Genomic DNA, 26,290 nt, shown 5'->3' on the forward strand with positions numbered 1-26,290 from the left:
GAGAGAGGGAGAGAAAATCCTTTTCTGTGCAAGTTTACCTTTTGAAATACAAATTACTGTCAGTTTAGATTCCTAGATATTTAACCAAGACACAACATGGCTGGTGCTAGGAGAGCAGTAGTTTGTGTAGAAGCTGTGTACAGGACTTTGCACTATAAACAATCTTTTTCCTCCAGGAGAAATGCTTGCTTTGTCAATTAGGAACAAATTCTTCTTTTTTGAACCATCAGTAGCGTCAGCTGCACTGAACAGGAAGGCAGAATCTGGCTAGTCACATATCAACTACCAATTCAACCTACTTTATAATACTGTATATTTTTTATTACTGCCTATACTTATTTTATTATACTTACTGTTTTATTATATTTATCATTTATCGAAATGATGTTGCTTGGGAAGGTTTTTTAAGTTTACATACGTGACTGTATGGGCATGCATAAACACAGACACACACAAATCAGTAAACAGCCTGAATTAAAAACAAAGCACCCAACAGAAGCCCGCTACATTATTATGGTAATAAGTCAGCACTAGATTTTCTATTCCTGCAGTCTCTGGATTAGGAAGTTGGACAAACAATCACTTAAATAAAGAAAAACAGAGTCCTGAACAGATAATCTTGTTAGACCCATACCCACAACTTTCTTCAATTTCCAGATGGCCTGACAAATCTCCTTGGCAGCTGCAATTTGAGCTTTTTCCCCAAGAAGGCCTCCTACTGTAGCTCGAAGGATAAATGAAACACAGTGGCGACAGCAGATAGCATCCATCTGAGTCTGAATAGCCTTAGGGTGAGACTGAGACACGAGATCTAGAATATGGGAAAGGAAGGCAGAGAAGTTCCTTTCAAGCCATTGTCCTCCTAACGTGGAGACAAATACCACGTATGCCTGAAAGAGATTTGAAAAGAAGTCATATTTTAGAGTAATACCATCTGGAAAACCACTACTAGCTATCCCCTGTACATATTTTTTGATCCCTGCACTTTGCCACTACTAGAACGTCATTAAACTGAGATCATTTATACATTTATAGATCCATAAATCATATATGTTCTCAGTTTCAGGTAGCTGCTTTTTTTTTGCCTATCTAAATCATTTAAATTAGTACAAATTAAAACTGTACTAGCAATATTGCAGCTTGGTTTGACTGTAAGTTAATTCAAGCTGCTTGCCTGTTTTACTTCATTTCAGAGTGTGAGAAATGGCAGTTCACCCTGTACAGGCACTTGTTATGTAAAACATTGTGTTTGGTCTCACTGAACAACAGCTTCCAGCTATTTAATATTCTGCACATGAAACCCGAATTTAATATATGAATGCATTTTAAGAACTACTATGTTACAAAAGTATAACACACAACCCTGAGAGAATTTTGTTATTATAGGCTTTGAATTAGGGAATATTTGCAGCCCCATGCACTGCTCTTCATTTCAGTGAATTTTAATTGTTTGCCTTGCAATGAAGGTACCATAAAAAGACTATAGATGTCACAGCAAAGAGAAAGAATGCAGAGCCATTTTACAAACCTAATCACCACAAGACCATTTATTTTTCCACTCCCTTACAAATGTCTTCCATGTGTATGTGTTGAATTCTGCTTTTAATGAATAGATTTGCTATCATGAAGAAAAGTGAATACAATAAAGTGAGACTATGCAAACGAACAGACAAAATTCCTCATAAGAAAGTTCACATTTACTAGCACCATCAAACTTCAGTATTTACCCAATGCATACTTTTCCCATGTCTAACATCAACAACTAAATTATTCATGTAAAAAGAGATGAAGCACTGTAGTTCCCTTTTTTCCTCTCAGAGTTCCCAGCAAAATACTTGTGGATGGAGAAAAAAGAACTCAACTTCTGGATATACAAAAATGCTAGCAGTTGGATAAAACAATTTTTTTTTCAATAACTTAATAGCTCTTGACAAATATTACTTAGGCTTCATAATGTACCAGTACATTACCCTCATTTTACAGATTTGAAAATGGAGGAATTTAACAGGATAGACTTACGAAGAGTCATACTGCTACAGCTAGTTAAGGTAATTTAATTACTCTGATATTTGTTTTTAAAACTAATTTAGAAATGCAGACAATCAGAATAAAGAGAAATAGCACAAATGATTGCCTGTATTTGACCACAATTAGAGGGCATATGTAAAACTGATTTTATAAGATAAGTCTATCTCCTGCAAGCCTTTGTATACTATCTCAGTTTTCCTGCATTTCCTTCTGAATTACTTCTTCTGTTTAAAGTACAATGCCATCAACAGTTTAATTCTTTAACAGTATAGTTGAGTTTAGCTAGGGCCTTTCAATTTCTATTCCCATAATCCCCTCATTAAACATACTACTTTCTAATTCTAAATGTATCCTTCAGGAAAAGAGTCAGGAAAATTTTTCTGTAGGTTCTGGGTGTGGAATCTGTGTGCTTACAGTTCTCCGCGAAACTAAACAAGAAGTATTTTCTTCCTCAGGCTCAAGACTCAACTGTTAGTATATCCATTTACATAGAAAATTCTTATGGTTTAAAACTAAATAGATGGATATAAATGAAATGAAGTAGGGGCCACAATTAAAACGTGCACCTGGGAAGGGATTATAAATACAGATATGCACAAAAAGAGAATTTTGATAGTTGTAAAAATCTGCACTCTTGCAGYTGCTGACTCAATTTCAGTATTTAAATTTAAGCTTGCTTGATGCCACGGAAATATATTTTTTGAGATATGAAATCGGAAGAGATATAATGTATATTAATATATAATTATATATACATAAAATACTATTCAGTTTTTAACACCAATTCCTAACTTGCAGACTCTCAGAACATAATCATTACATTGATATAGAAATCTTTACTTTGATTGGAGCCTGTAGATTATTCTGCGTATAATATTATACATGTATATTTACTCTATTATACAAGACTTTAATCATGCTACTCAAAGTAGTAAATATTACACAAAAATCAGTTTTGAATGTCTTCTTAAGAAGGGAGGTTGCACAATCTCCTGGGGCAATCTCACTTTAAAAAGCTTTTCCTAAAATTTATGTTACAGCCTGTGTCCATTGCTCTTGTTGTATCACCGTGCACTTCCAACAGGAGTGTACCTCCATCTTCTCTATACAGTCCCATTAGCTAGTTGAAGACAGTAAAGATCTGTAACCTTTGCTTCTTAAGGCTGAACAAACTCTTAGGGGTTCTCTCACCCTCTTCCTATACATCATGTACTCTACCCCCCTAGCCATCTTGGAGGCCCTCCACTGTACTTGTTCCAATATATGAATGTCCTTGAGAAGCTCAAAATTGGACACAGTACTCCAAGATGGTTTCACCAGTGCCGAATAAAGAGGAATAATCACTTTCCCTTGACATTCTGGCTACATCTTGAACTACATCCTGAAAACGGCTGAATGCTGATCAAATATAAATTCTTCTTCCATATTTAAAAAGTCATCTTCAATATTTCCTGATTTTTTAATTTATAACAACCTGTAATTCACATAATAATTAATATATTTTATAAATGCAAGTGCTTTTTTACTTACAGGCACTGATATACACAAAATTCCTCAAGTATTTGCTTATAAACACATCACACTGCTTTAACTGTGATGGTACAGTTGGAGTGTACAAATCCTCTAGCACAGGTGCTATTATATCAACTACACCATCAATTATACCTCATACATCAAAAAGGAGACAAACCAAAACCAGTAACAAGTAATCAAAATGCTTAACTGAAATATCTACTCTTGAAAAAACAATAAAACTGCTCTGTGTACATACAAGACTCTAGGAGACTGGCATGCATTTTCTTGGCAAATAGCCGCCAAGAATTCTTGTAATTCTTGTAACTTCCCAGTTTGTAGACAYACGGTATTCGTTAAGTTTTAAATGAAAAAATATTTTGAGGAACTAATTTATGTGAGTTATTTGAAATTTATATTACTAGAAGCTTTCACAAGCAATACATATTTCATCTGGACAATTTCAAACTATTAGATAAAGAAGCAACATCAGATTTTTTTTTTCTTTTTAGCATACCTGAAGATGAAAATCCTTATTATAAATCATGTTATCACAGATAAGAAAAAGAATGAAATAAGAGAAATATGGAAAGCAAAACAGTCGTTACAGGAATGTTTGGCAATCTTAGAAAATCACAATTAATGTAATCCAAACCTGGGTGACTCCAACTCTAACATCTCTGCTGACTGAACTAGTCCCTTTCAGCATATCACCACTGGCTCGTAGAAATCCGCAACTTCCACGTAAAAATCCAGTTCCTAATAGCTCCATGGCTTCTTCTAGAGAGATTCTGTGAAAGTTTTGCCTGGTGGATGCTAAGAATAGGTGTATACATTTAGAAGAATATATCTGTAAAACATTTTACATTTTAGAAGGAAAGTTTCAACTCTAATCATTAAAAAAAAAAAAAATTTGCACAAATTGAGTAGCATAGCCAAATCAAAATATTGTTAAAGCATAATTTCCTAACTGAAACTAAGAGATTTTAGGATCCAGTGCTCCTGTGAGCCAGAACAATGTACTCAAGTTTTTCTGCTTCAGCTATAAATAATCACCTAACCATCACCTAATATGTGTGAATATACACCCTCCCTCAGCATTTACCACCATCTTTGCTTCTGCAAAACAGTCTGTATGGCCTATTCCTCCCCACTCTAATAAAGCTTTGCTTGCAACCTAAGTTTCATGAAAGCCCCATTCCATCTTACCACCAAAGAAAATCAGTTCCAAACTCTACCCAGGGATAATTACCTTTCCTCTATGCTTAGCCAACTCCCTACATCCCTACCTACAAGCTAATCAAAGCTAATCAGTTGACTCTAGAGTTTTCCCTCACAGCGTCCTGTCAGTATGTCCCCAATACCCTACACTCCTCCAGAAGTTTATTACTCTCTCTCTTGCTTTCCCCACAGCCCTGCTCCAAGCTATCTCGCCCAAGCCAGCAAATCTGGCCCCTCGGAAAAAGAAAGTGCAGCTCTATCTGGGATGTTGTTGCAGCCACTGCAAAGTATCTTTCTCCCTCCATAACTTCAGTTGCTGTTGCAGAGGAATAGAGAGAAATAAAAAGGAAATGGGAAAATGAAAAGATAAAAGTTCATATGGAATTTTTCTGTAGTTTCTTATTCACTACCATATGGTGCCAGCTGGGTGCAGCCCCCAATTTGAAAATTGCTCATCTAGGAGTTGAACAGCACCCCTAATGCACAAGGGCAATACTACCACAAATTTTAAGATCTTTCAGAATCAATACATTATTTTTAGCAGCTGTGACTCTTTTTCATCAGATAAGGGCATAGCAATAGGTTCTCTTACAAACAGAAGCATCTCAACCTTATTATCAAACTGACTCTCCATAATGGTGAGAAAAATAAAATGTTTACAATTGTCTAGGTAAATTATGTATTTCTAGTTTCTATTTTGTTGTTTTATTTCCTGATAGAAAGTTTGTTTAAAATATATGCTGGGACATGCGTGTGCAAACTTTGCATGATGGCTGCAGTGTGCAAACTAAGTGACCTAAAATTTTCATTACAGTTTACTTTCTCGTTCAAGTATGGAATGAGAAGAAGAATGAGAAGATTTAAGATAATCTTGACCAAAAAAATAAAGAAAAAAGAAAAAAGCCAATCTCAAGAGGTGATCAGATGCAGAGCAGAAACTTCAGGACTACCTATTTCTTTCTCAATATTGCTCCTCCATTTCTTCCCCAGCCCTTTCTGTGCTCCACTTGGCTTCTGTCTCACTTAGCTCTAACTTGTTCCTGACCTAGTGCTTCCTCCACTAAAAATACTCAGCTGAACAGTTATGAGCTTCTTCTATTACTAAAGTGCTAAGATAAGGTCATAAAACTGCACTGTTTACCAGGATTAAAGAAAAATACCGAGGTTATAAAGAAGCTAGAGTATTTTTTTTCATTTTTAATGGAAAAAGATGAGGGCTGATTGTTTTCTCTAACACAATAATTCTCTTCAAAGAGACTGTTAGAAAAATACTTTGGAAGTCATGACTTTAAAGTCTCTGATGCACATACAAAGCCTCAAGAGTTTTGGAAATAAATAAGGCTTACTTAAGAAAGCTTTGAAAATAAGTTAGGCTTAAAGTTCTGAGATATTGTCATTTACTGCTTATTGCACTGAAGGTAATTTCTGAAGCCATTAAAGGCAGAACAAAGAATCTGAATCACACTCTGTGTCTTGCTATATTTCACTTAGATTACATTTAGATATTTAGCTTGGATCTCCTAAGATTGGACTGAGAACTTCCAGTCTGAATGACAACAAGAATTGCAGACGTTAACTTTGTCCTAGAAAGCTTCAGTTGGATCAATTACAGTCTGTCAGCAAAACCTCTGTCACTCTCTCAAATCTTAGTGTTTTCTACATTGCTGAGCTGTATCTTGCCTTTAAATTCTCGAGGCTAGGAACTTCTCTTCCTACAATGACAACCTTGTAACACAGAAACTAATTTTACCAAATAATTTTGCTTTGTTTATTATCTTATAAGTGTATACATTGAATAACACAACTAAAAGCACAGCACTATATAAGAAAAATGTTGCAAAAAAAGAGCAAACCAGAGATATGAACGGCCAGATGGAGTTTACATTCTAATCTAATGTTTACTCATAGATTGAAAAGAACTTGAGAGTTTTTGGTCATCTGACTTCTCTCTCTCTCTTTTTCTTTTTTTTTTTTTTTTTTTAACAAATGAGCAGTCAGCAAGCAAAATATATACTTTACCTGTTGTTTGTTTAGTTGTTACAGCTCTAGCCAATACCGTGCCTAAAAGTTTTGAAACTGCTAACCGTACATCATAATTGGAACCTTCAAAGGATTTAAAGCACAGGGTCACAACACTGTCTAGGTCTGTACTCCACATAAAAACTGCTTCATTCTGAAGTTCAAGAAGACACTAGACAAAAAGGGAAAGAAAAATCTTTAAGATAAATATTTTGATATAATATGAAAAAGCACTCAATACAGATTTTAGCTTGCAACATAATACCCAGAGTTCTCCCTAATAAAATAAGTATGGTGCTTCACACCAAAATGACTTGAATTTTCGCTGCCAATGCAATGTCTAAGAAAGTAATATAATAAGCAAACAATATATTTAGTGCTGTGTTTATCATCCATTAAAACAGAATTTTATTTAGGGAGCTTACTTAATAAAAACAATTAATAGAGCACTTCACCTTTGCAGCAGCACAGCGGACTGCCATGGATCGATCTGTCAAACATGACCGGGCAGCTTTGTAAATATCTCGGTGACATGGGATAGCAGTAGCTCCTAAACCGTTTAATATATTTTGTAAACTAAGCATGATTTCATAACGACCTTGAGACTAAAAAATGAAAAAGATGAAGTGTTAAAGTTGTAACCCTAAGCTCCTTGGAAATATAAAACGCTGATTACTGAAACAGCTTAATTGGGTCTTTTTTTACTGTTTAGAGATCTATTTATGCTGAAGTGAGCTAAAGCAGATAACTTGTTCTACAACACTACAACAAAGTGAAAATAATAATTCTACATTCTACCGGAAAGTACTCACTGGCAGTTTAATACTGAAAATACAAAGTAAAACCCAGAGCACAAATGTTCTCATTAATAAAAGCAATTAAATATTCTCATTTATCAAGTTCTTTCATGAAAGCAGCTTGAAAATAGCTATGATCCATCCTTTTGTAGTCATAATTCATTACATTTTGTAGTCCTTTTTGGAATTTAGACATTGAGGATTTTTATCCTATGACTTTCCACAATTTTTTCATATATTGGTATCATGCAATTTCTCCTGTTCATTGGCCCAGCTACTAACAGTAAACATCATATTATTTTTCCAGTCTTTTTAAACATGCTGTTCCAATACCTCTGCATTCTTCATTGCTTTAAGCACATTCCCAACGGTGTCAGTAAAACTGTTTCCCAAAATTCTTCCCAAATTTTTGTATAAATAGCCCAAGCATACCACCGCAGCACTAAAACAAAACAAATCCAAAAATGCGTGAAAATGAATGCAACAACAGATGAAAAGGATTGAAAAGATTGATGTAATCAATGGGCAAACAACAAAATAAGTAAATAGAATGTCCCAGAAATGTAAGTGGATTATTAAAAGGAAAAAAAATGGTCTGTGTGTGGCACACACTCACACTCTAGGAGAACTAACGATGCTGGAATTGAGAAAGTAACCTGGATAATACAAAAATTCAGATAATACCACCCCCCAATAAAACGCTTTTTCATATCCACTTTTAAGCCTTATAAATAAATTCCTAAATAAGCATGCCTTGCATCATGCAGTCTATGACACTGTGCTGGGGCAAATGCTGCTAGAAGCAGCCAGAGACAGGTTTTTTCACAATTTAGAAAGTCAAAAGAAAGCTGTAAATGCTCCAGGACTTAAGACTCTAGCATCTAAGTATAATAATAAATAATGACAAAACACCTTTAAGAAAATTTTTTAATTTCAATTCAAACCCATGTCTTTTTGCTGCAAAAAGATTCTGTAGTTAGTTTCTGGGTAAAACAACTGATAACTGCAGTCTGTGTGCTCTGTATGCCTACAGGCATATTCCTTTAGCAAAAACCAAAAATTGCTAAGTATTAAGTACTGAGCAAAGAAAATAAAATAACAGAAAAAAAATTGTTTAATTAAAGAATGTTTTTCCTTTGAAAAACTATTTCAAGCAAATTTTTTTTTTTATTGACAGATCTAAACTAACCAGATTTATTTGATGAATACAAGAAGAGAAATGACATCTTTAATCAGCTTTCTACTCTTTGGTCAGACTTGCTGTATATCCAGTGACACTGTTCAGCATCTCTTCAAGAAAACAACATTTAACTTATTCCCCAATTTAACTCAAATGTTCCACAAGTAGTTCTTAAATCCCATATTGAAGACTTTCTCAATTAGAAAAACTTATGTAATATTAACAGTCATCCCATAAGTGACAAAATACAGCAAGAAAAACAAACCCAATAACCTTATCTCTTATCACACCAAAATCCTGTTTTCCTCAAAGACACATTTTTCATTATTGCTTTTGTCCAACTTAAATCCAAACTGTCGATGTGCACTAAATTTTGCTTTGGTGTGTGTGGCTGGGCATAAAATTGCAATTGCAATGTCTAACTACTTTGATGGTCACAGGTACTCTCCTTAATTAGTTTTAAGCCTATATATGTATATGCACACATTTCACAATCTAATCCAAGGAAGGAATATTCAACAAAAAAATTTTCCAGAACTACTTTATTATATTATGGTATAACTTGCAAACTCTCCCACATGGTTGGCTGTACTGCTGTTTGCTTGAGTGTTGTATGAAAGTTTCCATCAGCATTGAACGGAAATTTCTAGCAACAAATCAGTAGTATCACATCCAGGAGTGCCTGGACCTTAACTTTGCTAGTAAGATACATTACTCAAAGCTATTTGCATAGCATGTCTCTCATTCTATGTTATACAGATATTATCCCATATGCAAATCTGACTTTGAGTTCAATTGCAGATATATAACAATATCACAGAATCAGAGAATGGTTGAGGTTAGAAGAGACCTCTGGAGATCACCTAGTCCAACCCCCCTGCTCAAGCAGGGTCACCTACAGCACCTTGCACAGGACCCTGTCCAGACGGCTTTTGAATATCTCCAAGGAAGGAGACTCCACCACCTCTCGGGGCAACCTGTTCCAGTGCTCTGTCACCCTCACAGTGAAGAAGTTTTTCCTCATGTTCAGATGGAAGTGTCTGTGTTTCAGTTTGTGCCCGTTGCCTCGTGTCCTGTCGCTGGGCACCACTGAAAAGAGTCTGGCCCCATCCTCTTGACACCATCGCTTAAGATACTTGTACACATTAATAAGATCTCCTCTCAGCCTTCTCTTCTCCAGGCTAAACAGGCCCAGCTCTCTCAGCCTTTCCTCACAGGTAAGATGCTCCCATCCCTCCATCATCTTACTAGCCCTCCACTGGACTCATTCCAGTAGGTCCATGTCTCTCTTGTACTGGGGAGCCCAGCACTAGACACAGTACTCCAGATGTGGCCTCACCAGGGCTGAGTAGAGGGGGAGAATCACCTCCCTCGACCTGCTGGCAACATTCTTCCTGATGCAGCCCAGGATACCATTGGCCTTCTTGGCCACAAGGGCACATTGCTGGCTCAGGGTCAACGTCTCGTCCACCAGGAACCCCAGGTCCTTCTCCGCAGAGCTGCTTTCCAGCAGGTCAGCCCCCAACCTGTACTGGTGCATGGGGTTATTCCTCCCCAGGTGCAGGACCCTGCACTTSCCTTTGTTGAACTTCATGAGGTTCCTCCCTGCCCACCTCTCCAGCCTGTCCAAGTCTCTCTGAATGGCAGCACAGCCCTCTGGCGTATCAGCCACTCCTCCCAGTTTGGTATCGTCAGCAAACTTGCTGAGGGTGCACTCTGTCCCTTCATCCAGGTCACTGATGAAGAAGTTGAACAAGACTGGACCCAGGACTGACCCCTGGGGGACACCGCTAGCTACAGGCCTCCAACTAGACTCTGTGCCACTGATCACAACCCTCGGAGCTCTGCCATTCAGCCAGKTCTCAATCCACCTCACTGTCCACTCATCTAGCCCACACTTCCTGAGCTTACCTATGAGGATGTTATGGGAGACGGTGTCGAAAGCCTTGCTGAAGTCAAGGTAGACAACATCCACTGCTCTCCCCTCATCTACCCAGCCAGTCATTCCAKCATAGAAGGTTATCTCAGTTTGTCATTCTTCTCCAAAGCCAAACAATGTTTTACTTGTATTTTTACCCCTTATTTCTTACTCACTCTATCTATATACTGCATCATTAATACACAGTCATGTTTTACTATCTCCACCCTTATCTCCTATTTTCTTGAATATGGTGAAAGATATACATTGTCACAGGCATGAATGTTATTCATAGTATTTTTTTTATCCTCTTAAGAATTGGTTTCATATCCTGCAATAGCTGTTCAAGTTACTCCACTTTGTTGGCTAAGCTTCTGGCATTTGTTTATAGACATTTCAGATGTTTCTAACCAACTGTATCCAGTTCCCCAGTTGGATTATGAAGTATATCCAGTAACTGTATTTTGTAGTTGGAGTTGTATTAGTCTGTTTTACTGCTTTTCTCAGCAATTTTACCACTTCTTGTTTTTCACATACCTGCCCATGATACTCTGTTACTCATTGCTGGTATTCTCTCTGGCCCGATTTTCAACTGTCTGGCTGGAGCTCACCAACTGTCTCCTACAATTTTGGTTCCTGCTGCACATATACAGTACTTAATATCACCACATTCCTGGTTTCAAAATTTATCCTACAGCAGTGAACTCAGATTTATCACACAGGTAGATTTTTTTCCCCTTACTAATGTTAAATAAGTTAAAAATGTTCCATATCTTTTTGTAAAAAGAAAGCAGTGCTTGTTTAACTGGATGTATAGCATGGGTTCTTCTATAAGACAATAGGTATTGTCAGCTCTTTTTGTCACCTTATTGAACAAAAACATAAGGAGTAAATTGGCCTCAGTTCACCTTATTACCTTAAAGCATACTATAGTCATTCATAGTTCTGAATGACAGTGTATACATACAAGTCTAACATACTCACACTCGTAAGTAAGTTAATTTAGTTTAGCTTTCAGATCACTCTCAAGGCATTTTTTTTCCAGCGGACACACCAAACACTAAACATGTTGCTAAATCAAATTTGGTCTAACATATGCAGTCTAGGCTGAATCCCATCAGCCACCAAGTTGCCCAGTTTAACTGTGTTAAAAACTTCAAAAGTAATCAATCACCTTTTAATGTGATCGATTTTTCAGTTATGTTTATGTGAATCACAACAGGAAACTTCTAAATAAAGAAGAAAAATATATTTTAAGTTCTCAAGGCCCATTTATATTGTAAAGTGTTACTTTATTCACAATATTCAGCAGAACTTCTTAACCAAAAATTGCCAGTAAAGACACACAAAGTGATATATGAAATGCTACACAAGTACTAAACCACTCCTAATTCTGCCCTGAAGGCAATTTGAATTTGCTTTCAGTTTTCAGATTAGCTCAGTTCCTCTTTATAATACCCATTCTCTGAAAATTTTAGAGATGTAATAATGAAGAAAAAAATTACTCTTTAGAACTGGATGCACCCACAATAATGATGCTAATCAGGGAGCCTTCCAAATCTTCTGTGTCACATGATACAAAGCATGCACTGCACAACTGGCAGAAATGGGGGACCGTACCCTCCCCTACCTTCACCTCTTTTCAGGTGTATCTCTCTCTGCTGTTATTACTGGATTTGAAGTCTAGGATTAAAAATATATATATACACTTACAGTTTTGTAGGCAGATAACTTGGTGAATCATCTTTACTCCGAATGAGTTCATTGCATTTGTCAATTGTTTGATAAACAGAAAAAGTGTCTCCAGTGCTATAAAGTACAGCTAAATTCTTGGCAACAAGCCGTCTGGTAGGAGGTCCTGGTGAGTTGTTTAATAAAGAAGTCAATTGTTCAACCAGTTTCTTCTGGTTTTCCCTTATATCAGCCTGGAAATAAAATCAGTAAACAGTTAGCTTTCAGTTAAATTTCAAAGTTAGGTAAAGATAATTAATGACAATTCTCTTTAACCTCTTTGCCTAATTTAATTATTACTATTCTGATACTCTGACATTCTTACTAAAAAGTTTTACTACACCTTTCTACTGAAAGAAAAGTAATATGAACAATGTGACTACATTATTCTTACATGCACACACGAAACCATATTTTTCAGAACACAGTTCTTTCCRGAACCATTTCAAAAATGTTTTCCCTATGGCATTGGAATAGTTATATCTTGCTAAAAGAAAAATGCAATTTCTTGCTTTTTTAATGCCTTTTTTTTTAAAAAGGGAAAACACAGAGAGTAAACATTCATGGAAATATAAATAGTAAAGCAGAACTTTAGCAGAGTTTCAAGATGCTTGAGATTTAAAGAGAAAAATATTTTGCTTAATAAAATAATTTTCTACTTTGATATTATCTCAATTTTTTTTTGTTCTCTTAAAAAAAAAAGAGCTGGCACTACATTTTATTTAGTTTAACACAATTAACATAAATATATCTTAAACAGTACTATCTAGACTGGTTTAGTGTTAAATATCTATATATCCTACTTAATAGATATAAAACAACAGTGAACCTAAGAACTGAAGTGTTGAATGGACACAGATCTATCATTTGATTAGGAAAAAAAAAAAAGAGAGAGAAAGAGAGAAAGATGTTGCATTCTTTTTTGCTAGAAAGCTATCAAATAATTATGCCATGATAGCATGACTGTCATTCTTCATCACGGTATTGCAAAGTCTTGCAGTAATGATCAGGGTTTCAGAAAGATCACTTAATGGTAATTTCTCAAATTCCTTTTATCAGACAAGTGGCTCTCTCACTTGAAAGCTAGCGACCAAAAACTTGTAATATTTAGAAAAAATTACTGCTAACACTGAACAAACTTTCATTGTGTGTATGCAGAAGACAAAGCAAAAAAAAAAGCTTATACTGTTCTTTGTTTTTAAACAAATTAACAAATAAGAGAAAAATATCTCTATAATATGTTTTTTTCCTTCTCAAGCTGCATTATACTTACTCTGCTAGTCACTGGTAAAAGTTTTTGCAAAAACTGTAACCATTCAAAAATGAACTCTGCTTTTTGAAATTCACCAAGCTGATTATATGCTTCTTCATTAAGTAGTAAACTGTGAGCTAACTCCATTCCTTGGGAATTTCCCTACCACTTCTCAAGCACCACAGGATAAAAAAACCACAGAACTGTGTTAATCAGTCAGGTTTTCTTCCTCATTAATACATGGTGACTGAATCAGAAGTTTGAACATCTAGACAGAAAAAGAAAAAAAAAAAAGATACTAGAAAGTCAGCAATCACACCATATTCATACTTGGCTTTTTAAAATTAGATTTTCAAAAAAGAATTTAAAAGTTTCTCCCCCAAATACAGTAGTTTTATTCAGGTGGCTTTAGCAATACTTCAGGGTCTTGGAAATGAGATAACACTGGTATTGATTTAATATACTAGTTAAAGTCAAATATATTTCAAAATGCATCAGATAAGTTTTCAATGAACTATCATTTTTTCTGCATCTTGTTTTGCATAAGAAGAGGTGTTCTGCTCAAACATCTATCCAAAAGTAATGACCAACCAGCCGCCAAAATAATGAATTTCATGAACTAGAATTAAGTGCAGCAATGGAAGTCACCTAAACCTAAGAAGTCATGTTAATTATATTCCAAATGTAGATCAATCCCCTTCCACAAGTATAAATGCTAATACCTTATTCAATTGCTTTATTTATTCTCAATACTAAGCAAGGCATACAATAAAACAAGATAACTTCATTGATGAACAAACTTTTAATGATGTCTTTAAAAAAAAAAAAAGAAAAAAAGATGTTTCAAAAACTAAAAATTCAGTAACAGTTGTTATATTTTCTCTCACATTATTTCAGGCATTCCCATATTGGAGATGGACATAATTAAAAGGAAATCAAGATGAAAAAATATTTCTAAAGATAACTTTTTTTTTTTTCCTATTTAAGTGCCACAGAGCTTCAAACTACAAAATATGCTTTTGACAGATATTCAGTAGGTTTCTCAAACAACAATAGTCAAGGAGAATCTGGTAAAATGCCAATCGTATTTTAAACTCCCAAACAAATTATCCTTTCCAAAGGTCATTGAGACTGCTGAACACACATTTTTCCTATGCAGTAACAATATTATAGTGCAAAATGATCTATCAAACAGTAAATGGGCAATACAAAGCAATGCTAAATAATTCAGTGCTCTGGTTGTCATCAAATGCACAGCAGAAAGTTATCTTCTTTGCTCTCTACAAGTTTTTAATGTTTTTATACAAAATTTACTCACAAAGGAAATTAGTCACATCTAATTTAGTATAATGAACTGTCATTTTAAATTTACCTGAAATAGCAGGCAGCTTGACAATGTATCACTCTATAAAATGACAAGTAGAGATAAATATACATAGGTAATTATACCTAGATATATTTAATTTGCTTAGGTACATAGATGTTCACAATTTACTAGCTATCTCACTCCAAGAACACACACACCGTAGTTAACTTCATCCTCCTCACATTTTTCTGCATACTACAGAAACTGTAGGATTACATATTTCATTGAATATTTGAGCAGAGTTTCATTGCTGCAGAGTGTARAAGTCACATGTACAGGTCACACAATCTTCTTTCTTATCCAAGGCATGTCCCAATCTCCAGTATCTTTAAATCACCTGCCAACAGCAACTGATTCAATTTACAGAGTTAAGATTACAACTCAGCTTTTTTCCAAACCGAAAAGAACCCAGATGAATGTCAGACATTGGCATTTGACTTATCTAATAGATAATTTCTCCCCATTGTAAAAACACTCTCTCCTCTCCAGATTCTCTTAGATAAAGGATGTCAAGAACACAGCTTCCTAGAAATAGAATTAACACAAAAAATAATTAAAAAAACATGAGATACAAATATCTGTTCTACAGAAAACAAGAATACCAAAATCTTGCATATTGACATTTTATCAGTTAGTAACTTCCCAAAAGGTACAGAACTGGAGCTCTATAAATATTATTAGCTCTTCACATATGCTGCATTTCAATTGGGCAGACCCACTATATTCACCATACAATTAGATTCATTTCACTACTGAAACCACCCTTCTTGTTTCTATTCTGTTAACTCAGATTAATTCTAAAATGAAATAAGTGCAAGCTCAGATAGTATACCATAGTTATTTTCTTAGAAGATATCTCCAATGCCTTCGTAAGACCTATGTTACTTTAATATTTCTAAAAATGGATAGATGCAAAATATTTAGCATATGAATGTGGAATGCTATCATGAAAAGACCATATCCTTGTCATTAAGTCATAAAYTATTTTAAATGTCATAGCATTCACGTCTGAATCAACATCCAGCAGAGCTGGCAAAGGGGACTTGACTGTTCTGAAAAATCCATGTACAATACTAAGGATACAACAGGGCATCAGGATTATCAATCTATTCTCCTAGCTTCCAGAAATAATTTTAATATTAGAATGAATCGGTAAAAACATTTCCTTTTAAACCTCACCCAACTTGAATTTAGTCTGGCAGGACACCAAATACAGGACATATGCTATTTTTCAAATAACCACATTCCAATCGCTCTTTAAAAGAACAAAGCTGAAAACAAATAAAAAGYGCATGTGGATTTCAAAGTAATCTACACTTCTTTCCTAAAATCTTTATGTGCAATATTTATAAGCCCCAAATATTTCCCAACCATTATTTCCATTGACAGTGATAGTTAGGAAATAGCTGGTACTGCATTTATTTCTCTATGGTCTGCTACAAAGCAGAAATTGAAATGATTACTAACACTTTCAAAATTTTTTTACCTTTTGCTATACAACAATTTAATCTCATTAAATATTGCATAGTGCAGTTAAACAAGAATATTAAAGAAAATAGTGGCAGGTGGATATACAGGATTGTTCACAGCTGTCCTAAGTGACTGCCCAGTGTGTCCAGGCAATAGCACACTAGGCTGTACCAAGAGGCTAGCCAATAGCTCAAAGGAAGCAATTATTTCCCTTTACTCAGCACTCAGAGCACATCTGAAATACTGTGTTCAGCTTTGGGCTCCCCAGGACAACAGATAGTCAGTGGGCTGGAGCATACAGCCTGTGTACCAGCACATGAGAAGAGTCCATGAGCTGGACTTGTTTAGCCTGGTGAAGAGAAGGCTTAGGGGGCCCTGAGAGCAGCCTTCATTAGAGGAGGTTGCCAAGAAGATGGAGCCAGGTTCTCTACTGTGGTGCATAGCAGAAGAACAAGAAATAAGTATCATAAATTGAAACAGGGAAGGTTCCAACTGGATAGCAGAAAAATGTTTTTCACTATAAGTATTATTAACCACTTGGACAGGTGCTCAGAGAGGTTGTGGAACCTTCATCCCTAGGGTTTTTCCAAGACTGGACTGGACAAAGCCCTAAACAACCTGGTCTAAACTCAGGGTTGACCCTTTTTTGAGCAAAAGGTTGAACTAGATGACGTCCTAAGGGACCTTCCAACCTGGATGATTCTACATTTTATCAACTATCCTGCTTATTAATCACACTCAACATATAGGAAGCTTCTTGTTAATCAGCAAAGGTATAAGTTTATATTGTTCCACTGAAGTTATTATTGTAGCATGTTTCTAAGTGTGATACTTCTACTGTATAAGCGCGCATTTGCAAAAAACATTTTAGGATTTGAGTAGTCTAAATTAAAAAAAGAAAAACATTAAGGTGTAGTTGATGATCTTTAGAATGAATACTTGCTAACATAACTAGAAATACTAACATTTCTCAAAGGAAAGATTGTATCAGTTCTGAATTACAAAGGTTGATTGCTCATAATTCAAGATTTAGTTCTGTGAAAATGAGAATGCCAGTGCAGCAGTCACAGACATGATTTTTCCAGTGTCAGCCAACAAGGCCAACACTGGTTCCATGAAGCTATGTACAAAACAGAATACTTTCCACCCTATTCAAAACACCTACTGACCTTCCTTTTACTGAGCTGTAAGCCTGTACACCACGAATATTTATGAAGCTCCAAAAAAAATTTAAAAAGGGGCACAGGTGTGCAACTTTCTAAGAAGAAAGGGGAAAATGTAGGGAAACAAATTTCCACTACAGTATACTGGTTTTGCACTCAGATTGGAGACCAGTGTAGGGTGCTTAAGTGACATGCATAACAGAACATAAGCACAGAATGTGGAGAGGAGCTCGGTTTGATTAATATTAATTGTATCCTTGTTATTCATATAAAATGTTCTAAGCAATTTCTAAATGCAGAAGGAAATATCAAACCTAATTATGTACAGTCCAGACATGGATGCAACTCTGCTCTAATTAGAGGCATGACATAGCCATGCACTGGGCTAGGCAAGCATGATGCAGACGATGTCTTAGCCCAGCCGTTGCTGGTATGGCAGTTTCTTGGTCCCCCTCACCCATGAGTAAACTGATGAAAATACAATCTAAAAAGGAAAGATGCATCCATATTCATGTGAAACCTATGTTTAAACTTGTCGAATTATCTGATAGTCCCTTGATGCTCTTCTTCCCCCTCCCCCATGTTATTTTCATCCTTCTCAATCTAGAAAAGGAATCTGGAGAATAAATGTGAAATTTTACTGAATGAACCACATATCATGCCATCAAGAGAAATAAAAAGGCAAACTTGGCTGATACAAAAAAAATACATATATATATAGTAATGTAAGATATGAATTTTCTAGTTAGTTTGATGTGACATCCTTTTGCTTTTGTCTTTAGATAGCCGAAGTAATTATGAGATTTATTTTCCCATCAGTGCTACAGGAGCACTTCAATCAAAAATTCCTCTTTTTCCCATGAGTTAAGTTTATTTTACATTCATATTATGCTGCAGAACTGTCACAAAGATTTATTGGCCAAGGCAGAAGTTGTTCCTACCCATTATTAATGAAATATTTTTCATTTCCTGACTGTCAATTTGGCAAGCAGAATTTTAAGACTGATTTAGGAAAGAGCTCAGAAAAACTCTTAGAACAAGCGCTAGAAGGAATGCTTTGAACCCTATAAATTGAAAGGAATATGGGGTGAATCAAACACTAAAAAGGCAATAGCAATTTAGTTTCAAAAATCTGCTAAACCACACCAAAAAGAGAGAAGGGGACTTCCTTATAGTCATTTTCTTTTTCTTTTTTGAATAGCTGCCTATAGCAACTGGCTTTAAAATACAAGAATCAACAGATCACCCATTAAAAGGTTATAACAGAGCCAAAAACCAAGCTGAAATTCAAAACAGATCCAGTATGTGTATCAGGCTTGTTCTGAGAGTGCTAACCTCCTAGTACTTTAAAATCTGAAGGAGGTACTCCATTGACCGTTGTCTTTCTTTCACATGAAAGTGAAAGACACAAATCTGAAATTAATAAACTGAAAATTATAGTTATGAGCAACAGTGCCAACTTAATGCTTTACTTTTTTAAAGCTTCATTTTTTCTCCCCTTCCTTCCACCCTACAACACATTTTGCTTCTATGTTAAAAACAAGATTATCTGCACTAAAGCAGATTCCTAACCAATCTCTCATTTCAAAAAAAAAAAAAAAGTTTTTAATTATGACTCATCATTTCAAGGAAGATTGTCACCAGTAATGGAACCTACCACACAGATCAAGTAGGTATTTACAGACTTCTTTTCTCCCCCTGCCGGGTTGTATCTCTCTCTCTGTTCCAGCAGTTTGTTTCTCTCTGACAAGAGCAACAGATTTCCGAACAAAAATCTGACTAACCTGACCTATCTGAGCACAACACTCCATTGGGGATCTAGTACACAATGGTCCTCTATGTCTACTACATAATGAAGAAAAGAAAGTGCTGTAATAACTTATAATAATATTTACTTACATTTTTCTAATTTCACAAGTATTAAAATCATTCTGTATTAAATTTGATATAAAGCATATATATAACAAAACTGTGGATCATTTTTGTCCCAAAGACTAATCTAGCAAAGAAGTAAAAAGGACACTATTCTTCTAACAAATTATCACTGTTACTCTTTACCAGTATTTTCATAACAGCTTTCATTGTACTGACAGTACAATCAATGTCATATTCGTCACATTTCTAAAGAACAGAACACCACACATTCATTAGCTTCAAGCTGTCCTTCACTGCAAAGCAGCAATATTTTAAATGACTGCAACTTCATGGATTTTTTTTTTCCTGTAAGAAGTGAGTTTTGTTATCACTTATCTAGAAATGAACCAATATATTTAAGAGAAGGTCTTCCAGTCTGACATGTTTAGTTATGGTCATTAACAGTTCTAATCAATTTTACTCTTGCAGCACTGCTTTAAAAGTTTAATGGGATGATCGTTACCCATGCATCTGAGCTAACTGTAGGACAAGATAATCAATGCTCAAGCCTATTTTAAGCACTTACACATACCTATTTAGAATGTTTTCAAAACAAACTATCCAACTCCCTCAGGCTTAATTCTGACAAGAGAAATTGAGTATGATGTTTCATATTGCTCTCTGAGCCAACAACCAACTTAAAACACCAGCCAAATTCAGTTATTAATGAATGAAACATATCCCAAAGTCAAAGCCCAATAATTACAGTGTATCTTTTACGCTAGTAGGCAAACATAAGGAGGCAATGAGGTGTGGAGAAGACAAAAAGTGTAGGAACAAACTCCCAGTAACTACAGAAGGGAGATCTGATTGCCCACGGAACGAAGGATTGAGTTCTTGTCAGCTGTAACTTAGTCAGGACTTATAATACACATAGAAAGCAGCTAATTTAAATAAATTCCAGTGATAGAATCTTAATAATTTGATAAGAAATAAATTCTGATTATTTCAATGCCAAGAACTAAAATCCCAGTTCAGATCAGCTTGAAGTTTAAACACTGGCAACACTATTGAAGTGGGCATATCCAGACATGGCAGTCTTTGTTTACATATTGACTTCCAGAAACTATTTTCAATTAACACACACACACAAAGTCTGTAACAAAATCTTCAGTAGGAGAAAACAAAGTTAAATAAAAGTGTAAAACATTAGTATCTTAGCATTCCAATATCCTTCRTGTGGCAGGATCTTCAGCATTAGGCCAACCTATGCCTTTTCTGTATATACTGAAGCCTTAACTGCTTCACATAGCTCTATGGAGCAAAGAAATGTAAGGTAACTGCTGCATCCCAACATAAACTGTGTACAAAGTGATCAGTGTGGGTTCAGCAGTGTTAATCATTCTTGTCCTCTCACTAAACAGAAAAGAGTTGAGAATTTCATATGCCCTTTCACTGCTTTCTTATATGCTATTTCAAAGAAAATATATGAGCAAATTTAGGGCATTTCACCCCCRAGAGAGAGAGAGAGAAAAAAAAAGAGGAAATTAAATCCTGTGAACACCGACCATTTCTTTAACAGAAGAACTGGTATATTGAATTGATTAATTCTTTAATGAGGAGGACTAYGAAGTGGTTATGAAACAAGAACCCAGTATTTAAATGCATGGACACATGCTTCAATTTATGAATAATCAGTCTCAGCATATGAATGAAGCTACTCCCTGGCACTAAATTGATTTGATAGCTGTTCGTCTGAAATTAATATCCTGCCATGAGAATGTTGGATAATTTACAGTGTTATGTTACAGTCAGCAGAGGGAAACCTGAAGTCAAGCACAGAGAGGATGCAATTGTAATGTTCAACAGCCATTTGAGAGAACAGGTTACGAGAGAAAGTCTCTATAAGAACACGAAACAGAACATACAGAAAAAGAACGTTAGGCCATGGAGGAGAATGTCCAAGATTATAAGACTTAAATCAAAAAGAACTTTAAATCTGAAYTGCAGATTTTAAGTGCACTAACATGTGAAAAACATGCAGGAGAAAGTAAACCTTGCAGCTGAGTACTCATATATTTTAATGCATATTCTGTATTATGAAGGGATTCAATTCCACTACAACTTAAGCTATCTTCTAGTTTAAATAAAGATACGTATGCACTTGAATCACATGCTTATTCCAAACAGCTAAAAACAATCAAGAATCTTACCAATGTGTTTGACTAACAGCAACAAAATTAACAGATCAATACAACACCATCCATTTTCCCTAATTTTTGATGACAATTTCAGACTGGGACAGCCTGCACTTACGTTATACATTATATCTGCATAGAAACATGCTTCTGAAATCAGAGATGTTGAAACAGTATGTCTCTATTTCAGGCTGATTACTTAACAGTGTTCTGGAAGAATGCAAGTTGCCCCAGCAAAATTATGCATCTATCAATGAATATTTGGCACCATATATGCAGGTATTTGTTAAAGATGTAATTCAAGTGGATCCTCACATCCATGTACAGAGCACATTCCATGTAGATCGGGTCACTCGGACAGAATTCTTGTTAATTTTTCAGCTACTTTAATCTATGTCGCAAAACAAAAGGCTGTATTTTGGTGTTTTTTGAACAATAATGCTCATACAAAGTACTTGTTTATTCCCCTAGAAACAGTTCCAATCTACTGGTTTTCCTAACCAGATGCAGCAAAACGCATATTAAATGTTATTATTGAGTTCCAAATTTCAGAAGAATCACTCAGTATCTGAAAAAGCAACAAAGCTTAATGACAATAAAAATTAAAATGAAATCYATAGGAATCCTTGTTTGGTGGTTGCTGTTTTTAAAAAATAGTCATACAGAGAATTTGACCAACCACAACCCTCATACATAAAGCAGATGACATCAATAAGAATTACAACACAATATTCATTTGCTGAAGTATGAAAGAAATGACAAGACAATGTCCTCTAGGAACACTAAATAATTTCTGTAAAGTTTTGAGAACAAAGATTGACATAATCAGAGAAAAAAAACCCTGAGACACGTGCCTGGAAACACAATCTCTGTTTTAGCCATGTAAAGTATTCAACGCATTTTTGAAAACTCAGATATTGAAAGACAACCATTCATAGTATTGATACATTCACTTTTTTTTCAAGCTTCTTACTGTCACTTCAATCTTTATCTCTACATGACAAGAACTATTCCAGAAAACAAAGAAACAGCTACGTCCAATTATTGAGAAATTAAAAACAGCCATTTCCTGAACTCCACAGCAGGCAGCACTGGCATTCTCTGTGCCCTTAGCACCCACAATGCTTGAATATTAGTTAGATTCATTTCTGAAATTTTAAGTGAAATAATATATTTGGCTCTGTTACAAGGACCTTGGATCATTATTTATTTACAGGCAACCTGGCAAACTGAAAATTAATAAATGCTTCTAGCAGTCAGAAAAACAGTAGCATATCTGTCAAGTCTGATTCTGACAAAGTGAGTTAAAAAAATTTGCAAAAATTTAGTTAACTAAACCTCAGAAAGCAATACCTAATTTCAGACAGCATAAAAATGCATAGAAGCTCTGTTTTTATTTCTTTGTTGGTTTGAAAAATGGTGCTATAGCAAGGGAACCACATTAAAATCATGACATAAAAGTAAAAAAATCCACCTAAATCTTAAAAATAATTTCAGTATATGTCTGAACACAGCTTTCTTCTTGATGATGATAATATTGTTTGTCTAATATAGACAATATATCAAATAGAATATACTGACTTTTTTATCACAATGATATACGTTTTGCAAAATTCAACTCTTAACAAAACATTAAATTGACTTGTAACAGGTAATATATACACATATGAATAATCCAAAGTGCAAGTTGATTTTAGTTATCGATTTTCCATTAAAGAAAATGCTGAACACAGCCTAGCTTATCATTAGATTAAACCACATATACATTTTTGCAGAACACATCCTAAAATTCTGGAATAGTACACTTATTTTTCCTGAAAATCATTATGGCTATCACAGTACAAGGCTAACTTTACAGTGTCACATACTTCAACTGCACTGAAATACACCAACACAGAAAATTAGCAGCAGAATCCCTCACAGGTGCAGACTCTGCAGAAGTCCTGTCTGGCAGATCACAGAGCACTATCAAGGCATAAATCACTGACGTACATTCCCATGATGATCGATTCTGTGGATATTTTAGATGTCTGCTTCCCATAGAAAACTCCAAAACAGCTCAAGGCAAATATAAGTACACAGAGATTCCATGCTTTTTTGGTTTGTGATGTAGATGTACACATACTACTACTTTTTTTTTTTTTTTAAGTACCAGTTACTTAAAGACACTAAAAACTATAATGGTAAAAAATGAATACACAAACAGTCTGAAAAACACTTTTGTTAGAAGGTATTTCTAACCTCTGCTCAATTAAGAGGTTCTGAATTTTTGCATACAAGATCATCCTGCACTGACTAACAAGCTCTTCACATGTTGGGGTACAACTTAATGAACTAGTTAATAACTCAGATACTTAACTGACAAGAAACACAATCTTCTGTTCAGGAATCAAACACAAGTTTTCAGTATATTGAAAGTACTGTAGCACTAAACTGGCTTCCCTTCCCACCCTCCTTTTTATCATGTCAAACTGTCAGGAAACAGAAAACAAACAAACTTCTTTCCATACATAACCAGAAGTAATCTATCATCTTTGGTGTCTTGATTGTCATTTCATATATGAGTTAAGTGAGAATATTACATATCATGATGAAATATACCATTCAGGAAAACACCAAAACATGTAATACAGCATGACTAGTTGTGAAGACAGGAAAAATATTCATGGTCACAGCTATAAACATTTAGCTCTATTAAAACAAAATCCAGACTCAAAGATACAATAATTAATCCAAACTTCCAAAAATATCAAAGTTCATGTATAGCAGCAAAAAAACTCCCTTTATAACGTTATCTGCCTTCCTCCTACATATCTCTATACACTTTACTCTTGTTCTGAATAAACTTAAGATGTTTGTTTCTCTTTCCCTCATTCAAAAAAAAATAGCACTAATGCAGCTTCAGAGTCAGGTTTTAAATCCCCCTGTAAAGCTTCTACCAGTTGTACTGTTTAGCCTTGCTAGTTGTTCTATCTGGACGGCTAAGAATTCAAAATGTAATGCCTACAAAAAACACTTTTTACACTAGAATTTCCAATACTGCTACCTTCTCCCCCAAAATATTCTGAAATAAAAAGATTTATTAAAAGATAAAAGCATCCCCCAAAACTTTGCATACTCACTGCAAATGAATGCCAAATCCCTCCCTGCAGTCTTCGTATCTCTATCAACCTGTCCCAAGCAAATAACCAGCCTCACCTATTCCGCATCCCATTTCAACTTCGGCCGAAATTCAAATGAAACGGTTCCCCCCCCCGGGGCGACGACATTCGGACAAACTATGGGGTAATTGTGTAACACGCTTTCCTCGTCCTTTCCGCGAAAGGACCTTTCTCTTCCTCCTTCACTGAGTAAAAACTGCCTCGGAAGAGCCAGGAGACGAGCGGGCGGGACGAGGCCCGGCCCGGCCCCCCAGCAGCCTCCCCTCAGGCGGCTCGACCAGCCGAGCAGCGGGGAAGCCCCCCTGCTCTTTCACCGATAAACACCTACGGCTCTAGCGGCGATAGAGCACTTCCCATGCGCAGGCCTCGGACAGCGCCAGCCCCTCCGCGCGGTCCCCGGCTCGCCTCGGCACTTCTGCCCGGGCGGCGCTCGGGCCGCTGCCGCCGCCCTACCGCCGGGGGCCGTGAGGCGGCGGCCAGGGCACCCGGGAGGCCCCTCGTCCCCTCCCTCAGCCTTGGCGACAACCCCTCGCCAAGCCCCGGCATGCTCTCCCGCTCCGCGGGGGCAGCCTGGCACCCTACTTTTCTAGGGTCACCGCCGCCCCTCGGCAGCTCCGTGCCCCCCTCGGGGCCTTCGCGGCCCCCCCGGAGGGGGCTGCCGAGGGCTCCCGTTCGCCCGGCGGGAGGAAGGCGCGGGTGCGGAGCCCTCTCGCCCCCTCCCTAGCCTGGGGTGGTAGCAGGGAGCTGCCCGTTCCCCCTGGGCGCCCAGCGCCCACCGACGGGAGACGGCGGTGAAGAGAGAAAAGAAAGGCCGCCGCCCCCAGCAGCGCCCCCCTCCTCTCGCCCCAGCGAGGAGAGCTCTGGCACCCGCCCCGCGCCCGCCTGCCCCGGCTGCTGGCGGGGCAGGACAGGCGCTCTCCGCCTCCTCCCGCCGGCCCGCGGTACCTGGCCGGCGCGGTGCCCGCCGCAAGCCGCCGCAGCGCTCCGCAGGGCGCGGCGCGGCTGGGGCACGGCTCCGTCCGCCTTCCTCCGGGGCAGGGCAAGGCGACGGGGACCTGCGGCCAAGCTGCCGCCGCTGCAGCCCGCCGGCGCGGGGAGGGCGGGAGGCAGGCAGGGGGCGGGAGGTGCCGCGCCTCAGGGCTGTGCAATCGGCTCTGGAGCCATCGAGCGCCCGCGGTGGCGGGCGCGCGCCTCCCTGCTCCAGAGCAGGGCGCCGCGGAGGGGCGGGGGGAGCCGAGAGCGGCGGGAGCCCGCGCCGCTCCTCAGCGCCGACGGCCCGCTGGCGCGCGGCCCGCGCCGCTCCTCAGCACTAACGGTCAACGGCCCGCTGGCACGCGGCCCGCACCGCTCCTCAGTGCCAATGGCCGGCGCTGAGCCCCGGCCGGCCGGCTGGAGCCGCAGCCCCGCGGAAAGATGTCGG

At 37.2% G+C, this 26,290-nt stretch overlaps 1 protein-coding gene across 2 annotated transcripts in view; it reads right to left on the reverse strand.

Moving 5' to 3' along the window:
• Positions 1-25,844, reverse strand: part of HEATR5A (HEAT repeat containing 5A) — a 78,306-nt gene extending 52,462 nt beyond the window's left edge. For both annotated transcript variants that reach the window (XM_026086472.1, XM_026086471.1), the window contains exons 1-8: positions 25,816-25,844; positions 13,680-13,926; positions 12,389-12,600; positions 7,911-8,019; positions 7,236-7,385; positions 6,781-6,952; positions 4,196-4,356; positions 635-890 (exon numbers count right to left, since the gene is read on the reverse strand). In XM_026086472.1, the coding sequence (XP_025942257.1) occupies positions 635-890; positions 4,196-4,356; positions 6,781-6,952; positions 7,236-7,385; positions 7,911-8,019; positions 12,389-12,600; positions 13,680-13,805 (1,186 nt within the window). In that variant the 5' untranslated portion in view covers positions 13,806-13,926; positions 25,816-25,844. The remainder of the gene's footprint in view (positions 1-634; positions 891-4,195; positions 4,357-6,780; positions 6,953-7,235; positions 7,386-7,910; positions 8,020-12,388; positions 12,601-13,679; positions 13,927-25,815) is intronic.
• Between the last annotated feature and the right edge of the window lie 446 nt (positions 25,845-26,290).

This window comes from Apteryx rowi, unplaced genomic scaffold, assembly GCF_003343035.1.
Source record: "Apteryx rowi isolate R43461 unplaced genomic scaffold, aptRow1 scaffold_695, whole genome shotgun sequence".
Classification (NCBI taxonomy): Eukaryota; Metazoa; Chordata; class Aves; order Apterygiformes; family Apterygidae; genus Apteryx; species Apteryx rowi.